Source organism: Salmo salar, chromosome 08 (genome assembly GCF_965601325.2).
Source record: "Salmo salar chromosome 08, fSalSal1, whole genome shotgun sequence".
Lineage (NCBI taxonomy): Eukaryota > Metazoa > Chordata > Actinopteri > Salmoniformes > Salmonidae > Salmo > Salmo salar.
The window spans coordinates 21,099,795-21,117,931 of NC_138298.1; the positions used below are offsets into that span (position 1 = coordinate 21,099,795).

Genomic DNA, 18,137 nt, shown 5'->3' on the forward strand with positions numbered 1-18,137 from the left:
GCTGGAATGTCCACAGTGCTCTGTCACGAAAACCTGCATGTCACCCTAGTGTCCCCACTATCCCCAGTGTGTCAGTGACTGACCATGGTATCAGGCCAAGGTCCCCAGTTAGGAGGAAGGCTATAGCATGTCCGTGTAGAGATAGCGACGAGTAGAGAAACTAATCCGTGTCGCTCTATAGCGACGAGTAGAGAAACTAACCCGTGTCGCTCTATAGCGACGAGTAGAGAAACTAACCCGTGTCACTCTATAGCGACGAGTAGAGAAACTAACCCGTGTCGCTCTATAGCGACGAGTAGAGAAACTAACCCGTGTCGCTCTATAGCGACGAGTAGAGAAACTAACCCGTGTCGCTCTATAGCGACGAGTAGAGAAACTAACCCGTGTCGCTCTATAGCGACGAGTAGAGAAACTAACCCGTGTCGCTCTATAGCGACGAGTAGAGAAACTAACCCGTGTCGCTCTATAGCGACGAGTAGAGAAACTAACCCGTGTCGCTCTATAGCGACGAGTAGAGAAACTAACCCGTGTCGCTCTATAGCGACGAGTAGAGAAACTAACCCGTGTCGCTCTATAGCGACGAGTAGAGAAACTAATCCGTGTCGCTCTATAGCGACGAGTAGAGAAACTAACCCGTCGCTCTATAGCGACGTGTGAGCACCCGCGCCAAGCGACGGTGGAACCCGTCGCTCTATAGCGACGAGTAGAGAAACTAACCCGTCGCTCTATAGCGACGAGTAGAGAAACTAACCTGTCTGTCGGCCTAAAGAGACGTATAGAGTAGAGAAACTAACCTGTATGTCGCTCTATAGAGAAGAGAAGCTACTCTGTCGCTCGATCTGTCTGTCGGCCTACCTTTGTCTGCCCGTTTATCTTTCTGTCTTATGGTCTGCCCGTCTGTCTGTCAGTCAGTTAACAGCATCAGTATGTCAAACAATCCATACTTTCTCCACGTTTGTTCGTCTCTAGTCCTCGAGGAGGAAGCAGTTTGTTCATCTCTAGTCCTCAAGGAGGAAGCAGTTTGTTCGTCTCTAGTCCTCGAGGAGGAAGCAGTTTGTTAACTGTATGGTTTCCATGGCTCCTTCGTGACTTCCTTGTCTTGACATTGTTTAATGAATTGATTGGCTGGATAGTCCGCCCACTTGGATTTTTCGTCCTAATTTAGTTAGGTCTACTGATTGAGAGAGAACAAAAAGACAAATGTGCTCGATGTCAAAGACAAATACATCTAAATTAAAGAGCGACTGCCTTCAAAAAGCAACGAATCCTTTTGAAAACTGTGGCATCGATATGAGTCAGAAACGGTTATTCTAGTGTCAAATTTGACTACAACGTGTATATAGGATAATTTTGGTCATAAAGTCAGTCTCGTCTAAAATGGAGTTTGGAACATCTGTGCGTCACAACATGTAAATGAAGGTTGTGTTTTGATTTGGCGATTAGTCCATTTGCCCACTAACATGGGGTGAACAGCTGCAGTGATTGCCGTCTATCCAATAGCATAGACAGTGAGACAGACATAACCAGCAAATCCGACTTTGTTTACATAAGACAACACATCACACATTATTTACTCGAGAAATACTGCACCAAATACCTTAGTTAGATGTAAAATTGTACTACTAAAACATCATTGGCATAAACGTAAAAATGTATGAAAGATTTGAGTTCTTAGATTTATTCTGGGGATTATGAGGAAGTGAAATAGGCTTCTGCATCTACAGTGTCTCATGGGGGACAAACGTCATTAGCCAAATGCAGAATCGGTCAGGAACACACTTCCAAGACTGAAATCTCATCTTTCTAATGAGCAACAGAAAAAACACATGCCAATCTGTGTTCAGTGGCTCTTTAAACTTAATTTATGCATTAATGTTTGATAATAGCTTGCAATAGCTCTTAAAACGGTTGTTCCAACTTTTGAACCCAGAGTGGGTGCATCTAGACCTAAACTGTAGCGATTGACAGAAGAGGGTCAAGAAGGCCATGCAAAGATCCTTCTCGACCCAAGAGGACAGAAGATAACGAGGTATAAACAAGACTCTGAAAGACATTTGCCAATAATATCCAGTGACCCCAAGAAAAACTCACAATACAAACTATGGTATTTTAAGTGGGGGTTATACACTTGTAGTTGCTCTGTCTATCAGGGATATTCACAGAAGTGAAGTGAGTCTGACTTTTTACATTTTTTAAGTCCTCGCTCTTGCTTCCTGAATCTCTCTCCATGGCAACGGTGAGAGCCGGAGAGAGAAAAACCAGGGGCAGTGGGTTTCTTCTCATTTTGGGCAATGATTCGGCAAAATTGATTTCAGACAAAATATGTAGAGACCTTTTATACTCAGACCCAAGGTTCTCCAAATAATGAAATGCAGTTTGGAGAACTCCAACACAATGCTACTCCTAAAACACATACATTTTTCATATGTTCTTAAGTTAAGTTAGTCAGATAGACAAAGTCAGACAGACAGAACGAGAGACACTCAGCTAAATCAAGCCTCATGCAGCCAGATGTACATCGTATACAGTAAACTAATTGGACGAATTAGTATTTTAAACCTGCTTTATGCTTATAATGAGAACATATGCACCAATTCTCCCTTGTTGCTGCAAATCTGTTTCAGAACGTTAAGACTGGTTCTATCCACAGAGCAGAATCTCCCTCTTCTCTGTCCTAGTGTTACGATGTGGTTTCTGCAGTAGTATCACATGAGCTGCCACCCAAATCGCACCCTAGCCCCATAGGGCTCTTTTCAGAAGTAGTGCACTAAATAGGGCACGGCGTGCCATTTGCTATGCAGCCCTATGGTGAACTCCCTTTCAAGTGGAGCCATACCGCTTGCATTTGATTATTCGAGTCTCGACATGATGGGTGATTTAAAGTGGAGAAGGTGGCTTCCAAAACCCATAATTCCCCAGGATTTGCGGCATCTGCATAACACATAGCACATTGCTCATTGGCTCTCCCTCTCCATCCCACCCAACCTACTCTACTGTCCCTCTGCCACGTTGTTGTTGGTTGCTGTTTCTGCACGTTGACAGGATTGAGATCAGCTTCTCTGATATGGTGTGTGAGTGACTATGTTTAGGACGGAGTGTCTATGCTAGTGTATGTGTGTGTTTTCATGTACCATGACTGGGGTGATGCAGTAAGTCTTTCCCAGCCAATACACAGCGTACTGAAGCAGCTAAGTCATCTGCGTTGTGTTACTGTGTGTGTGCAGTGCTCTGCACTCTAGAGGAATTTGGCTCTCAACTCATCCTATCTCAGCGAGTAGAATAACTATGTGGAAAGATGTTCCAAAGGGTTGAGGCACAGTAGGTAGTGTGTGTGTGTGTGTGTGTGTGTGTGTGAGGGGGAGGATACAAATATGTTGTATGTTATGTGGTGGATGGTGGGAAATGTACATATAAGAGTTTACATGGATGATTCACAGTGTTTTGGGGATGTTGGCTGTATTTCATGGACATCTGAGATTAGTTTGGCTGGACACAATACAGTCAATGCTAATGGGAGCTTACTGAGCCATCCCACTTGGCACAGATGTCAATTCAATTTCTATTCCACATTGGTTCAACGGAAATTCATCGAACTGACATGGAAACAATGTTGATTCAACCAGTGTGAATGCACTCAAACAGTTGTTTTTAGAGGTACACTTACAGCACTGTATAGTGAGAGCAAGAACCAATACGCCTCAGGCACTGACCAACCATCCTTTCTCCCCCCTCTCCACCAGAGACCGCATGCAGCAGTCAGCCATGTACGACCTGTGTCTGGGCATGAGGCAGGTGAGCCAGGAGTTTGTCAGGCTGCAGCTCACCTACCAAGAGTTCCTCTCCATGAAAGTGTTGCTGCTGCTCAGCACAGGTAAGTCAGCTGAAGGTGTGTGGAAGGGGGAGTGCGAGTTCCTTTGCCAGAAAAACATCCAACTCTGAGTGTGTGCATACAGCAGTGTGTTGTGTGTGTGAGAGATAAAGTCTATATGGTGTGTGTGTTTGTGTGTGTGTGTGTACCAATCAACAGCTAGCTGCAGTGAGGTAGTGTGTATCAGCCACATGTCAGTATACAAGCAGGTTGACAGAGTTAATAACAGGTACATCACTTGTCATTTGTTTGCTGAGCTTGGAGTTGGAACACAAACAGGAACCAGGGAATGACAATAATAACACATATACATACAGGGTCATGTCTGTATTAAGCTGGAGTAGTATACATTCTAGGTATGCACGGAAAGCGGGATTGGGCGACACTACAGGATGCAACGATTATGCTATACCTCTGGCACGCAACCTGTGATGACACTAATGTGCCAGAGAGAAAGAGAAGAGAGAGGGCAATCGATGGAGAGAGAGAGCGAGAGGTAAAATAGTGAGGAAGTGCACAGAGAGAGAAGAATCTCAGTGTGAGAGGGGGATTTACATTTTAGGTGTTTAGCAGACACTCTTATCCAGAGCGATTTACAGTACAGAGTGCACACATTTTTGTACTGGTCCCCCGCGGGAATCGAACCCACAACCCTGTCATCGCAAGCGCCATGCTCTAACAACTGAGCCACACGGGACATAAAGAAAGAGACCCCCATATTGTTTCACCATATGGCAACCGAGGACAAGGTTCTTGTTGGCATCCAGCAGTAAATGCAGTCGGGGCAGAGCAGGCAGGCAGGCAGGCAGGCAGGGCTACAGGAGGGCAAGGCTACATAGGCCAGTTATGGGAGCTATTTTGGGAGGCCAGGCTTCAGTCCTCTGCTCTGCTTTGAACTGCCGCCGTGCGGATTTGTAGGAATGTTTATTAGACTTGTCAGGCAGGCAGGGCCTCCGTTTGGAGGATGCTGGGTAGTCTCACGTGGAGCCAGAGGCAGCACTACTCAGCTTTCCATGGATTTCTGCCTGATTGATAATGGAAGCCTGGCTAGGGGTGTTAGAGCAAATAGAGCGGAAAATGACAAACTATTAAAGGGATGCTTTGGGATTTTGACAATTAAGTCATTTATCTACTTCTGCAGAGTCGGATAAACTCGTGGATTATATTTGTACGTCTCTGCATCCAGAGGAAGTTAGAGGTAGTTTCGCGAGCCAGTGCTAACTAGCGTTAGCAATTGCGCCAATGCTAGTTAGCAACTTCCTTCAAACTGCACGGAGAGACAATCATTGTATCCACAAGTTCATCTGGCTTTGGGGAAGTAAATACGGGGCTTCGCAGCACCTCCACCCCCAAACTACTTCCCACAGCTATGATCCCTTTAATACAAAATGACGTTATCGACACCTAATTTAGTTGCATATTGCTTTATCTACCTGCAAGGGGCGGCAGGTAGCCTCGAGGTTAGAGCGCTGGGCCAGTAGCCCAAAAGGTTGATGGTTTGAATATTGGAGCCGACAAGGTAAAACATTTTATAATAATCTGTTGGTGTGCGCTTGAGCAAGGCACTTAACCCTAATTGCTCCAGGGGTGCTCCAGCGACACTGGCCATGACCCCACTCAGGGGATATACATTAAAAAATGTTTTACTAAAATGTGTATCTTAAATGAAAATGAGATCAATCAATGATATAACACACTTGTGTAATTTGAATTAAATTGGATTTTAGTCCCTAAATTCTAAGCATTCCCAAAGGGCATTGACACTGGCCTGACATAACCTGAGTGTCAGTAAATGAATCTGAAAGCAGGAGTGGAGAGGATGGATGGAATGAGAGAGGGATAGAAAAACTGACAGCACGAGAGAGCAGGGGGGAGAGAGAGAGAGAAAGATGGAGGAAGAGGTAGAAAGAGAGAGAGAGAAACAGCACAGAAAGAACGAGAGAGCTCTCTGGTCCGTCTGTTGTTCCCTCCTCATCCTCTAGAGCCTCTCCAAAGAGCCCTGCTGTACTTAATAAAGCCTAGTCAAGCACTGGGCAGCACTCCAAAACCTGCTGTTTTTCTCCTACTTCCTTCAAACATGGCCCAAATGGAGGGAGAGAGAGCGCTGTGGTGATCTGACTGATCTTATGTGGCTGCATGAATCTGTCAGAATAGTGTTTTAGTAGTGTCTGTCAGATTGCATCCTACTGTATTTCTTCTTGTGGATGATGATATTGAGGTTCTCATTTTAGCATCTCAATCCTTCTATACTGAAGTGACTATGAATTTTATGTTGTTTACTTTTTAGGTTTGTAAAAGGCTATTTCATCCTCTTAATATTTGTGACCAACAGTGAAATTAGATCTGATACTTTCGAGGTAGAGTAAACATTTCCAGCTACCAACTTCCTCCATATTCTTGAGCACAGACTGTCACAAACTAATGAAGCGAGATAAGGATAATGTGTGTGTGTGTGTGTGTGTGTGTGATGAGTTATTGTGGAAAGGTGTTTACAGAGAAGTAGTTGTGTGTGGAGCTGTTTTTTGTCTTTGACCTTGGTTAAGGTTTCACTTGCCCTGCAGTGTCTCATGAGACCCTGTAGAATGGGTGTGATCTGATAAAAAGAGATGAACCCTTCAGCTCCACAGTGATAGTCCTTCGAAACATTATCCTTTAAACAATACTCCATAATAGAACGCCCACTAATAAATATTGTGGTGGATGATTTGGTCATATAATGGTTTCTAAACTTGACATGCATTGGCCTCGCTCGCTAGGTGGGTACTCCACTAATGGTAGATAACGTGAGTTACCCCACATAAAGTAAAGTGTTCTAAAACCAGTAAAAAAAGCACTATAATCATTATATAAACCATAATCCATTATTATAATCTGATTTATTTGTCAGATAGATAATAATCCTTTGAGTGTTATTCATTAGGGGGGCTGTTTTTGACATTGTTTTATTAAAAGTTTCCGGTGCGACAGAATGATAGATCTTTCTGGATTAAGTTTTTATCTAGGAGGAGAACAGTCTACAGGCATATTTGTACGGCAGTCTTTATTTATTGAAATACCCTGCACTTCCCTTTGTAAGCCGGTACATCATGGCTTGAATCAAGGCCAAGACACACAGTCAGTGAGGTATGAGCTGGTAAGACTAAAGCAGGAAGCTACATGTCATGTGTGTTTACCGATAGGATATTTTCACAATGACACCCAATATAATATATAGCCTATGTACAGAACATATCAGGAGGCAGAAGCAATGCAAGTATATCTAGGTTGTGAAAACAAGAAAGAAAAAAAGGGTTCAACGGGTTGCAATTCATAGAAAATCCTGGGTCATATTCATTAGGGAGCACCGTAGAAAAAGGTTTTGCAATGGAAAATGAAAACAAGCATTTCTTATTGGACAAGTTCAGGTATAGATAGTCAGTTTTCCATTTGGTGCTTATTATTATTTATTAAATCCGGGCTGCTTAAGAAATATGGATGTGCGTGCGTGAGTGTGAAATATGGCCTGGTTGACACATCTAGGTTGGGTACCTGCGAGCTAAAATCCATCCTTTTGACATGAAAACATATACCATTGAGTAATTGCCCCACTTTCTGCCGGCCACGCCCCTAAATTACACTTTCTGCCGGCCCTAGACACTAAATGCCAACTGGAGCTGAATTAAATTAGGGACTGAGTCAGTGGGGCGAAAACAAAGGGCCCAAATGTGGCACTGGTTTTAGCATGTTCCTGTTAATAAGGGCCACAAAACATGCCGCGAAACAGAAAGAACAGAATCCCTCTCTCTCGCCTTGATGCTTTTCCAGAGAGCTCTCGTTATTGCTTTGTCGTTCTTTTTCTCTTGGTCTCTGCTACGTTCTAGGCTAGGTTTGTGTGCGTATCTCTCTCACAGTGTCTATGCCTCTGTGTGTGTGTGTGTGTGTGTTGTGCCTGCGTATGTATGACTGAGTATTGCCATTTGCTGAGCAATTTCCTCCAAGATGCAATGCTAACGGACAGGCTCTAGTCCTACTCTTGCCTGTGGCTGTGTGTTCTAAGAAACAAAAAGTCCTGTCAACTGTATTTTCTCACATGGCTCTCAGCATCAACAGGTGTGTGTTTGTCTGCCACATGTTGGTTTAGGTTAAGTCTTCAAATGCATAGCTTCAAACTAGGCTAGTTAAACAAAATCAAATTAAGTGTATTTGTCATATGTACATCACACACATGGTGTACACAGTACAATTAAATGTTTACTTGCAGGTGCACCACATTTACTACAGACAGAGTATAGTACAGATGTAGGATCTTAATTTGAGCCAGTTTGCTACAGCAGGAAAAATAATCCTGCAGCAACAGGAAGTATGAATTATTACGTGGATAATAATGAATGGACATTGTTGCAGGGCCGGTAACAGAGCGAATCTGTTGGACGGGCATTTGATTTCTAAAAACGGGCCGTTTTTTTCCCAGGAATTGTGTTATAGTAAAGACCACAGGCAGCTCATAGTTTCAAGTTTGGGGAAGTTTACAATTTATCCTACCGATCTACGTTCCAGTTATGGATTATATTTTATATAAAAACGTTTGTGGAACAGTTTCATTTCAATAACGTTTTCGTTTCTCAAAATTGTCACGTGGTTAATCATAAAAATCGGAATCAAAACGATAAAATCTAAAAGTTTAAATTCAATTCAACTAATGCAAGAGCACCAGCCTTTGCCATATGAACACATTGATACACCGTGATCCTTTGGCGGCTAAAGAAATTAGCGCATGTTACTCAGAGATAGCCTATAGGCCAAAGCAGCAGTAGGCCTATAACTTCCATCGTCAACTAAATAAAATACATAGTCCTAAAGCCGACTAATAAAATGCCTGATGAAAATTCAGGTTCTGTCAATCGTATTAATCTCTATACTCCGCCTGTCTGCCTCCCTTTCTACCCGTCTTGACTTGAGCTATCGCTAGTAAAGTGCAATACTGAATCAACTCAGCAGGTTGGCGTGCTCGTGCGTGCGCACTCCCTCAACCACCCACATCCTCATTGCTCACATGGAGCCCTCCAAACAAAAGACAATAAAACATTTGTCAAAACTCCTAAATTATGGTTATTACATTAAACTGATTTCTCTGCAAACAACATTTCCACTCTTAGAATGAGAATGGTAAATGTCTGTAATACATGCGTTAACAGAAATTAATGTAGCCAGATGACAGGGATTAACGGTACATTTAGTAGACCGACTGGTTACATATGTCATGGTGAATTGATTAAAATCTAACCAAAAGGGCAAACAATTCACACGAAACAATGAATGTGCAGTAGACAGCAGAGCACATTCTGGAGAGCGGAGTTCATGTATTCTGGAGACAGACGCCCATATCGTCGCCACACACCACTCCCCTTCTTGTCTCAACACTTTCAATGATACTCAAGACACATTACCTTCACACATTTAAGATCATTTTTCACTGACAGCCGCAACTAAATAATCAACTCGGCCTATTGCCAAGCGCGCTGCCCAAATTGCTGGCTTCCCAAATAGGCATAGGCCTATGCATGTGATTTGAAACAATCCACAGATTTAAGTATGACATGCCATACTCCTTTTGTCCAGACTATCAGATACATGGTCTGCACATACAGAGACAGAGGGGTGCTGTTTCGCTCGCGCTGAAACTTTCTGAGATTGCATCTTTCTGTCAGTGTGCATCTCAGTCAGATCAATATTTCATTTGGATGGGCAAGTAGGTACGGTAGGGCGGGCCAGGCTCGCCCATTACGCCGGCCCTGCATTGTTGTAGTGGTTGATACATACAAGGGAAAATCAAGTCTGGAATTTCAAAGTGGTATTAACTTCAGAAGCTTTTTTAAACCTCAAATACACTACACGTTTCAAATGGCCTGCATAGCAGGAAAGTTTTCCTGTAACAGGGTGATCAAATCAAGATCCTACATCTGTATATCAAATGCAGGCCTCAAGGGTCAAAACAGTGCCTCAACTCAGCCATAGGCAACCCAAAAAATAGCTTTTTTTAATTTACATTTTTAAAGGTCTCAAAACTGACCATAGAAACAGTACAAGGAGAGCAGCTTGTCATTAGCGTACCACTGTGAGGCAGGTCGAGCCACACTGTGACACCAGAAGGATCTAGCCAGGCAGGTAGCCTATCCTCCTAGACTGGTCCTAGATCTGTTTGTGTTATCTTGCTATCTCCTAGGGTTATTGTCGTCATGTTGGCAAAAAACAGATCTTGGACGAGACAAGTAGCCTAGGCTTCTAGACTGATCTCAGATCGGTTTGGGCTGTCTTGCCAACTGCTATGGTCACTGTCATGTAATGTTTGGATCAGATCTGGGACCAGGCAGGTCCTAGACTGATCCCGGACCTGTTTGTGCGGCATGATTATTCTGACCATAGGAGTTGGCTATACAGCACATACAGAACTGGGACCAGCTAACGCCACGCCATGTATGACCATAGGAGTTGGCTATACAGCACCAACAGATTTGGGACCAGCCGGGCAGGTAGCCTACTAACCTGGGCTACGGTGTCAGCCTTCTCCCTATGAAACAGGATGTCAATTAGACTTTAAAGTGTGTCATTTGGAACAGTTGGTTGCTCTGGTTTGAGGTAATCATTACCTGAAGCTGCTTAGTCAATTACCAACATTAGCTAGAGAACACCTGCCTCAGTGTGCCAACACGGTGTGTGTGTGTGTGTATATAGAGTACCTAACTAACACTGTCCCGTGATATTGCACTTAATAAAACTAGACAATTGTTTTTTGATCTATAGCCCTGTTTTCAATATATGTCTGAATAACATGTTATGTCTATGTATGACCATAATAATGTAGGTTACTGTGTACTATGATAATCTACTGTAGTAGTAGCAGCTATGATAATCAACAGTGCACAGGAGGCTGCTGAGGGGAGGACGGCTCACTAGAATGTCAACAAAAACATAAGAACCATGCTGATACAATTCCACTGATTCCGCTCCAGCCATCCCCCCTCCCCAATTAAGGTGCCACCAACCTCCAGTGCAACAGTGGAATAACAGTGGCAGAGTTGCAGGCTACTAGTGATAAAGGCACAGTGCTGGTTAGTTTGATTACCGTACCCGCAGCACTTTGTTCATTACAACACAGTGTATATCAGAAGTGTTCCTGTAGGCCTACATTTGAAGAAAGATCTAAGAGAGACTGTGTTGGGAGACTTGAGAGACAGACATTCTTTGAGAGACGAGGTGTTTCTTAATCAGTTAGCCAGCCAGACGCGGAATGTCATTTAAGATGAGGTTGGCAGGCAGCCATATCGCCGTTAGTTTGTCCTCTACGGAGATATGAGCGAGGGAGAGAGAGAGAGAAAGAGCGAGCTAAAGGGAAAGAGATTTAGAAAGGGAGAGGATACCAGTATCCATCCTGAGAAGACACACTTATCTAATTTCTCACTTAAAATACTCTGTCTGTACATCCTGTTTCAATATGTTCGTCACGCTCTTAGTCATTTGACTGACGCTGTAAGTCAAAAAAGAGGACAACTACCGTGTACTGAATTAATGGGTGAAGTGACAAAGGGTTGTGGTTGGTCAACAATAACGTAAAAAAAATAGTGAAAGGTAATTGATTAAAATACCTGTTATGACTGCTTAAGACACCTTATGTCATGGTTAGAACTGTCGGGTGTTCAAATCAAATGTTCTCAGTAAGGTCAGTTTAGGTTCATGTGCTTATACAATACATTTGTCTTGTGTTATGTAGGCTAGTTGTTTACACCTCCCATTAATACTTAACTTTTGGCTTCCTCTCTCCTCTCAGTTCCCAAAGAGGGTCTGAAGAACCAGCCAGCGTTTGAGGAGATGAGAGTGAACTACATCAAGGAGCTGAGGAGGTCTGTGGGCAAGGCCACCAACAACTCTGGACAGACGTGGCAACGCTTCTTCCAGCTCACCAAGCTACTGGACGCCATGCATGATGTAAGCACTGGACCCACATCACTGTATAACTGTATCCATAACATCAGGCACTGTACCCAGCGCCACATCACAATGCCAAGTCCCATCAACAAGCCTTCTCTATGCTATGCATACACAGAGCAAGTTCAAATAGCTGGTCCCCGTCACTGATTGGAGTTTAACAATGTAAGGTAGTATCTCTGAAATAACATATTGCATTCCAATGACTACCCCTAAAGGGTGTTTATTTTGGAATGGGCAGAGATTGCCCTGTATTGGTGAATGAATGGAACATGGAGGAATCAATGTCCAGGCTCAGAGTGGTGGCCTGGTGGGTCAATACAACTGTGCCCCTAACTAAATGCACTGACTGTAGGGGTTATGCAAGGACAACTTAGCATGTGGTGAAACATTAGGAGCTAGAAGCGTTAGGAAAAATACTCATCTCACAAATGCTGGGAAAAGTCCCTGATATTAGGGCTATGACAGTCTAAAATCAGTCTGTCAAACCATACTTTTGAAGAAAGTAGGATTTGAAGTGATTGACATGCATCAGAAAGGTATTGGGAAGTTCAGAAGATCATCAGGCAATAATGGTGTTCTTTTCTACACTGAAGATCATACATCTTCATTGATTTTCTTTTTCCCCCCAGTCTGATTTAGCACCTGGTCTTATCTACTCTGTTCTAATGAGTCCTGCACTGTTTGTGGGCATTGTAGACACATACGTGTTCCTGCGAGTCTTATCCTTCAGTGATGGGGCCATAATATTTTGTAGCCGAAACCGTTCAAAAGAGACATTTGTAGGACAAAAACAGAAACCGCTCTGTTTATTACAACCGCATCTAGCAGCTACCGGAGGTTACTGACGTAACCCTGGTTCTATTAACCAAGCAATAATTATATTTATCCAGAGTTTCCCTCGTGACCCCATTTTCAAATCATGCAACCCCTAGTTTGGGAAACGATGCCCTATGTAGAAGAGTATAGTCTATTGAGAATCAGTAGCACCCCCTAGTGGTATGTCAGACTCATGAGTCGTGACCCCTAACCGATAAACAATTACAGTCATATCAATGCCATGACAAAGTTAACCTAAGGATCTGGCTATGGTAGGTGGCATCACTCTGAATAAGGTAAGGTAACCGAACACACCGTCAGAAAAGGGGAACGCCAATTCAAGGTTTCCCAAGGCACAAAGTTGACCCCAACTTCCAAGAATGAGGCTTTGATACTGTGTATTATTCACACTCCATGATAAGCCAATGAAATCCCTATGCAAACACAGCTGGATTCTATCAAACTACAACTCTCCTTCCCGCTCTCCCTCCCAATGTGTATTTATTCCTTGTTCTTTTTTTCTACATTCATCTCCCTGCATTGTTGGGAAGGACCCATTTCACTGTTCGTCTATATGTGACAAATAACATGTTATTGATTGATCCCTCCCCCTTTCTGTCCTCTAGCTGGTGGGGAACCTGCTAGACTTCTGTTTCTACACGTTCCGTGAGTCTCAGGCTCTGAAGGTGGAGTTTCCAGAGATGCTGGTGGAGATAATCAGTGACCAGATACCAAAGGTGGAGTCGGGCAACACACACACCCTCTACTTCCACAAGAAGTGACTGTACGGAGTCCTTGGGAGGAAGAGAGAAGGAGAGAGAGAATGAAATAACGAGAGGGGGAGGAGTGGGAGAGCAGGAAGGCCCAAGGAAGGACCCTAGACTCAGGAGTGGCCTAACTACTATGCCAGCCAGTCGATCTGCTGCCCCCTCCCCTTTCTCAAATGGGACAGGAAGTGACACGTGAGCGGCAGGAAGTGAGGTGGAGGAAGTAGGAAGTTGAGTCCCCACACTACAGTCTCCGTCCGCCGGTTAGAGAGGTGACGCTGAGTGAGTGACATCTCAGAGCCAAGGAAAACGTACTGAGGACTTTTCAAAATGTGACAAAGAAGCATCCCGACCCTTAGCGCGCGGCCCCCCCCAAAGACAATGTTTTTCTATGGATACGAAGCCATACATTTTTTTGGTTGCGCTACAGTCCATACGTTCACACAGACACATGTGTACAGTCATGCAGCACGCACACAGGTAGACAGTAACACACCATCTTACCATCCTGAAAAATGGCAGATAACTGTGCTTTTGCATTGATTCATGGATACTAGTACAACTACTCTGACAATATGGAAAACAATGCTTAGATGTTGCTATGCAGTGTATTGTCATTAGGTTACATGGCAACATATACTTTTTTCATGACTAAGACTAAATGTAGGGTTTCTGTGAGAGGATCAAGGTCTATTTGAACATACTCCAAGGGCTATACAAGCTTAACAATAAACTGAAATAGTTGCATAAAAAGCTAACCAATTCCACTTTTGTTTTGCAGTGGTGTGCATTACAACACCCAAATGCCCACATAACTCAAATTGTTTTAACGTTGTATAACGATCAAAAACGGAACTTATTAATATGCAAAAACTTCAAAATGAAGAATTTTCAAACTATGGTGTTGTGTGATCCAGTGTGAAAAAAGTTGAGTAACAGTTAAAAGTGAATCTGCCATGTCATACGTGAAGGCTTTCTGATATGTAGATGATTAACAACCTTTGTCAATAGATTCATTCCATCCAAAATAGGTGCGGGAGTATGGAAAAACCTGATGGATTCACAATGATGACTTTCCCTCACATCGTAACGCGTTTGACGGAGGTTCACCCAGTTAGTTATCCAGGGGTTCTCAACTTTTTGGGGCTGTGACCTCTTTTTTTTCATAGCAAATTCATCAGGAACCCATTCATAATCAGAACACAACTCTAACTAAAAATAGCAAAATTATTTTTACTAGGACTTTGGCAGTGCATGGCTGGACGAACCAAGTCTTGGGCCCTGGGAAAGACCATTTTAAAAGGCCCTTGGCATCGGAGAGAAAACTTTGCAGTTTTCAAGCTAATTTCCTGCAATTCTACACATTTTGTCATGGGGCAGATTTTGTTGTTGTTGTTGCTTTAAAGCTAATATCCTAAAATTCTACACATTTTGCCATGAGGCAGAGAGAAAACTTAGCTGTTTCAAGTTTGAATTACAGTGCATATACATTTTTTGGGGGGGGGAATACAAGAATAATTAATTTGGAATATTGATAATTGATTGAGTACTGTGGATACCAATATCCCTGTGAGCCTCCCAGGCTCATGTTCCCCAGGGTTAAGAACATCAATTGTACAGTAGAATAATATTGTATTACACCCTTTATATAGTATTCTTCCACAGATCCCTTGGCCCAGATTTGTTTAATCTGTTGTTAGTAATAATAAAAATACAAAAAGAATTGATATATATTTTGAGATGTGGAGCCCACTTTGAGAACCCCTGAGATACAGTATAGTGAAAACATCAGCGCACCCATTTCTTGGTCTATTTCTACATACTTACAGTGCATCCAAACCAGCACCCTTTGTGAAGTCAACTGACACTTATCTACCGTTTCCAGAAATAATAACAAAGCATTTTGTAAGTGTTGTTGCAAAGGTTTTCGGTTTCATAAACCAGACATTTTACACCTAAGGTGCTTCTTTTTGTAAACGCAAAGAAGAAATAACACTTTTCTGGTAACTAACACATGTACAATTATCCACATTAGATACAGAGTTGGGTAGGTTACTTTCTAAATGTAATCTGTTACAGTTACTAGCTACCTGTCCAAAATGTTAATCAGTAAGGTATTTCGGTATTACCCAAACTCAGTAACGCAATCTGATTACTTTCAGGTACTTTTGGATTACTTTCCCCTTAAGAGACATTAGAAGACGACAAAAATAATCCATCAAACGCATTGTGTGTCATCAGTGGTCTCCGACTTGGGATCAGACCCGCTCAGGTGGAACAAACTTAAACTTGCGCCTTTCTCATAGAGAAAACAGAAAGGTGTCGTAATGTTTTTTTTTCACAAACATCCATTCTGAATTTAAAAGTAATCCAAGAAGTAATCATCTGTTTTTAAAAGTCGGCATCCATAATCAGATAACAATATTTGTGCTGGTAAAGTAACTGATTAGTTGCATTTTTTTTGTAATCAGATTACATGTAACTCCCCAACCCTGATTAAATACAATAACAACCTTCAAACATACTGTATGATGTTGATATTGGAACTGGACATTGGAAAATGCCATTACTCTACAGTCACAGTGCTTTCAGTAAATGCATAATGTATTCAAATTTACCTGGCAAGCGGCAAATACATACAGTAAATGTAATGGCACTTGCTTAGGTTACAGTCACATTTCCCCCACTGTTGTACAGAAACTGTTTTGGGAGTACATGTTGATACTGCTGATAAATGATTGACTCATTGCATTGGCCACCTGTCCTGATTTTGTGTTGTCCATCTTGTCTTTGGGCCAACTCTAGATGTATGGCCAGTTATCTGGACCATTCTTACCAGACCTGGGTTCAAACATGATTCGAAACCTTTCAAACTACTTAGAGCGTTTGCTTTAGTCTGCCGGGACTGCTAGGTGGGTGGGGTTTGTATTTCAATTGGTTCCATTGCAAAAGTCAAGCTCAATTAAGTACAGCTAAAGAATTTGAAACAATTTCAAATAGTACTTGAACCCAGGTCTGATTCTTACTAGTTTCACACCAGATTGACTGACTGCTTAACTATTGTGGAACACTATGATGCTACTGAATAGCGTGAGAGATAGTCGTTCGAGAGGAAAAACAGAGGGGGCGTTTGGTTCCATCGTTTCACCTCTTGGAGTGAGGTTGTTTTTTTGTTTTTTTGTTTCCTGGCAAGCACGAGCAAAGTTGATCAGCTTTTTTCGAGGGCATTGTTAGTTTTCCTACGTTCTATAGGATTATGCGGAATATCCTAATTGCCTGAATTAGATTTGTACAGAAGAGATGTGACAATTGAGGCATTAACCCAGCTAGAACGTTGTGTGTCTGGTTGATAATAACTAAATGTGAATATATACGGGGAGACCCTGCATGAATAAGGCCTATAGTTTAAAGGGATAGTTCACTTCAAAATGTGAACTCCCCCTTTAAGGTGCTGTTGGTGTTTCACTATAGGTTCTACTTTGTAGGAAGCTGTCCAGAGTTGGACGTATAGAACAGACAATGGCAGGAGGATCACGATGAAAGAAGAAGCCAGTCCCTATGCTTAAACGGTCTAATTTGCCGGCTCTCCCTCCATGTCCCTTTTGTACATTGCTGTGTTGAAGTTGTGAACTGAAGGACCCTAAAGACACGCTGTAAAGAACTGCTATTCTTTTTCTTCTTGTTTTGCTCCTCTTTACCCTCTCCTTTTTATTTTTTAAAAATAGTGTCAAAAAAGGTTCATAGGACGAATGGGAAAAGTATTTTTGAAAGAATTATATTTTGCTGGAAACAATATTTAAGTACTTTGTCTAAAAATAAAAAACATAACTTTTTTGTAAAGTGAAATGTTTATGCATGCTTTTTTTGATGAGATGTTTACATTGTATTTAAGAAGGGAAAATTGTGCCTTTTTATCTCACCTGATTTTACAGTATATATTGTAAATAATACAGAAAGTCATTATGTTTGAGTAGTGTAAAAAACATTTATACTTTAAAGGAATAATCCGGTCAAAAACTATATTTTGGTATTGGTTTCATTAGTCCACTGTTCATCGTTTAAAAAAATAAAATAAAATAACTTTACTTCATCAGTCAAGTTAAGATATAGGATTTTCAAGAAGCAAATGCTGTCGTGGGGGGGGGGGGGGTAGTTTTGAACGGTCTTTCAACTCGGAAACTCTGGCATCTTTCTAGAGCTCCGACTTTCTAACCTGAAGATCACTGACATGATTTTACCCTTTTTTTTGTCTTTAAAGCACCAAAGTTACACTTTGCTTATTGAAAAAGTTATATCTTGAAAACTTGACTGCTGACATGCAAAACATTGAGACTATCAACAGGGGACTAATGAAACAAATTAAATATATAGTTTGAATGGATTATTCCTTTAATTTACATCTTGTTGGAATATCTGCAGTTCATGCGGCTCCCACTTGTTACGTTGTCGTTTTGGGTCATAGAAAGAAATGGCACAAGGTTCACACAAAAAAGCTAGCCTGCTCCCAGATCTTTTTGTGCAGTATTGTCAACTCTTGCCAGTCATTGTGATGCCAAACATGATAACGATTGGCAGGAGTTGGCAAGACAGCACAAACAGATCTGGGACCAGGCTACAAAAAAGCCAACGGGTTAGAGTGTGTTATGAAAGTACCAAACATTGTGACAGACACTTTACTACCTGAATGTTTGAGAAAGAACGTCGTCTTTTCTTCTTCTTCC

General features: G+C 42.1%; 1 protein-coding gene across 3 annotated transcripts in view; it reads left to right on the top strand.

Moving 5' to 3' along the window:
- The window catches only part of LOC106610192 (mineralocorticoid receptor), a 93,706-nt gene extending 76,444 nt beyond the window's left edge, over window positions 1–17,262 (top strand). For all 3 annotated transcript variants that reach the window (XM_045722748.2, XM_045722750.2, XM_045722749.2), the window contains exons 7-9: window positions 3,741–3,871; window positions 11,673–11,830; window positions 13,276–17,262. In XM_045722748.2, coding sequence (XP_045578704.1) covers window positions 3,741–3,871; window positions 11,673–11,830; window positions 13,276–13,431 — 445 coding nt within the window. In that variant the 3' untranslated portion in view covers window positions 13,432–17,262. The remainder of the gene's footprint in view (window positions 1–3,740; window positions 3,872–11,672; window positions 11,831–13,275) is intronic.
- Window positions 17,263–18,137: the final 875 nt, after the last annotated feature.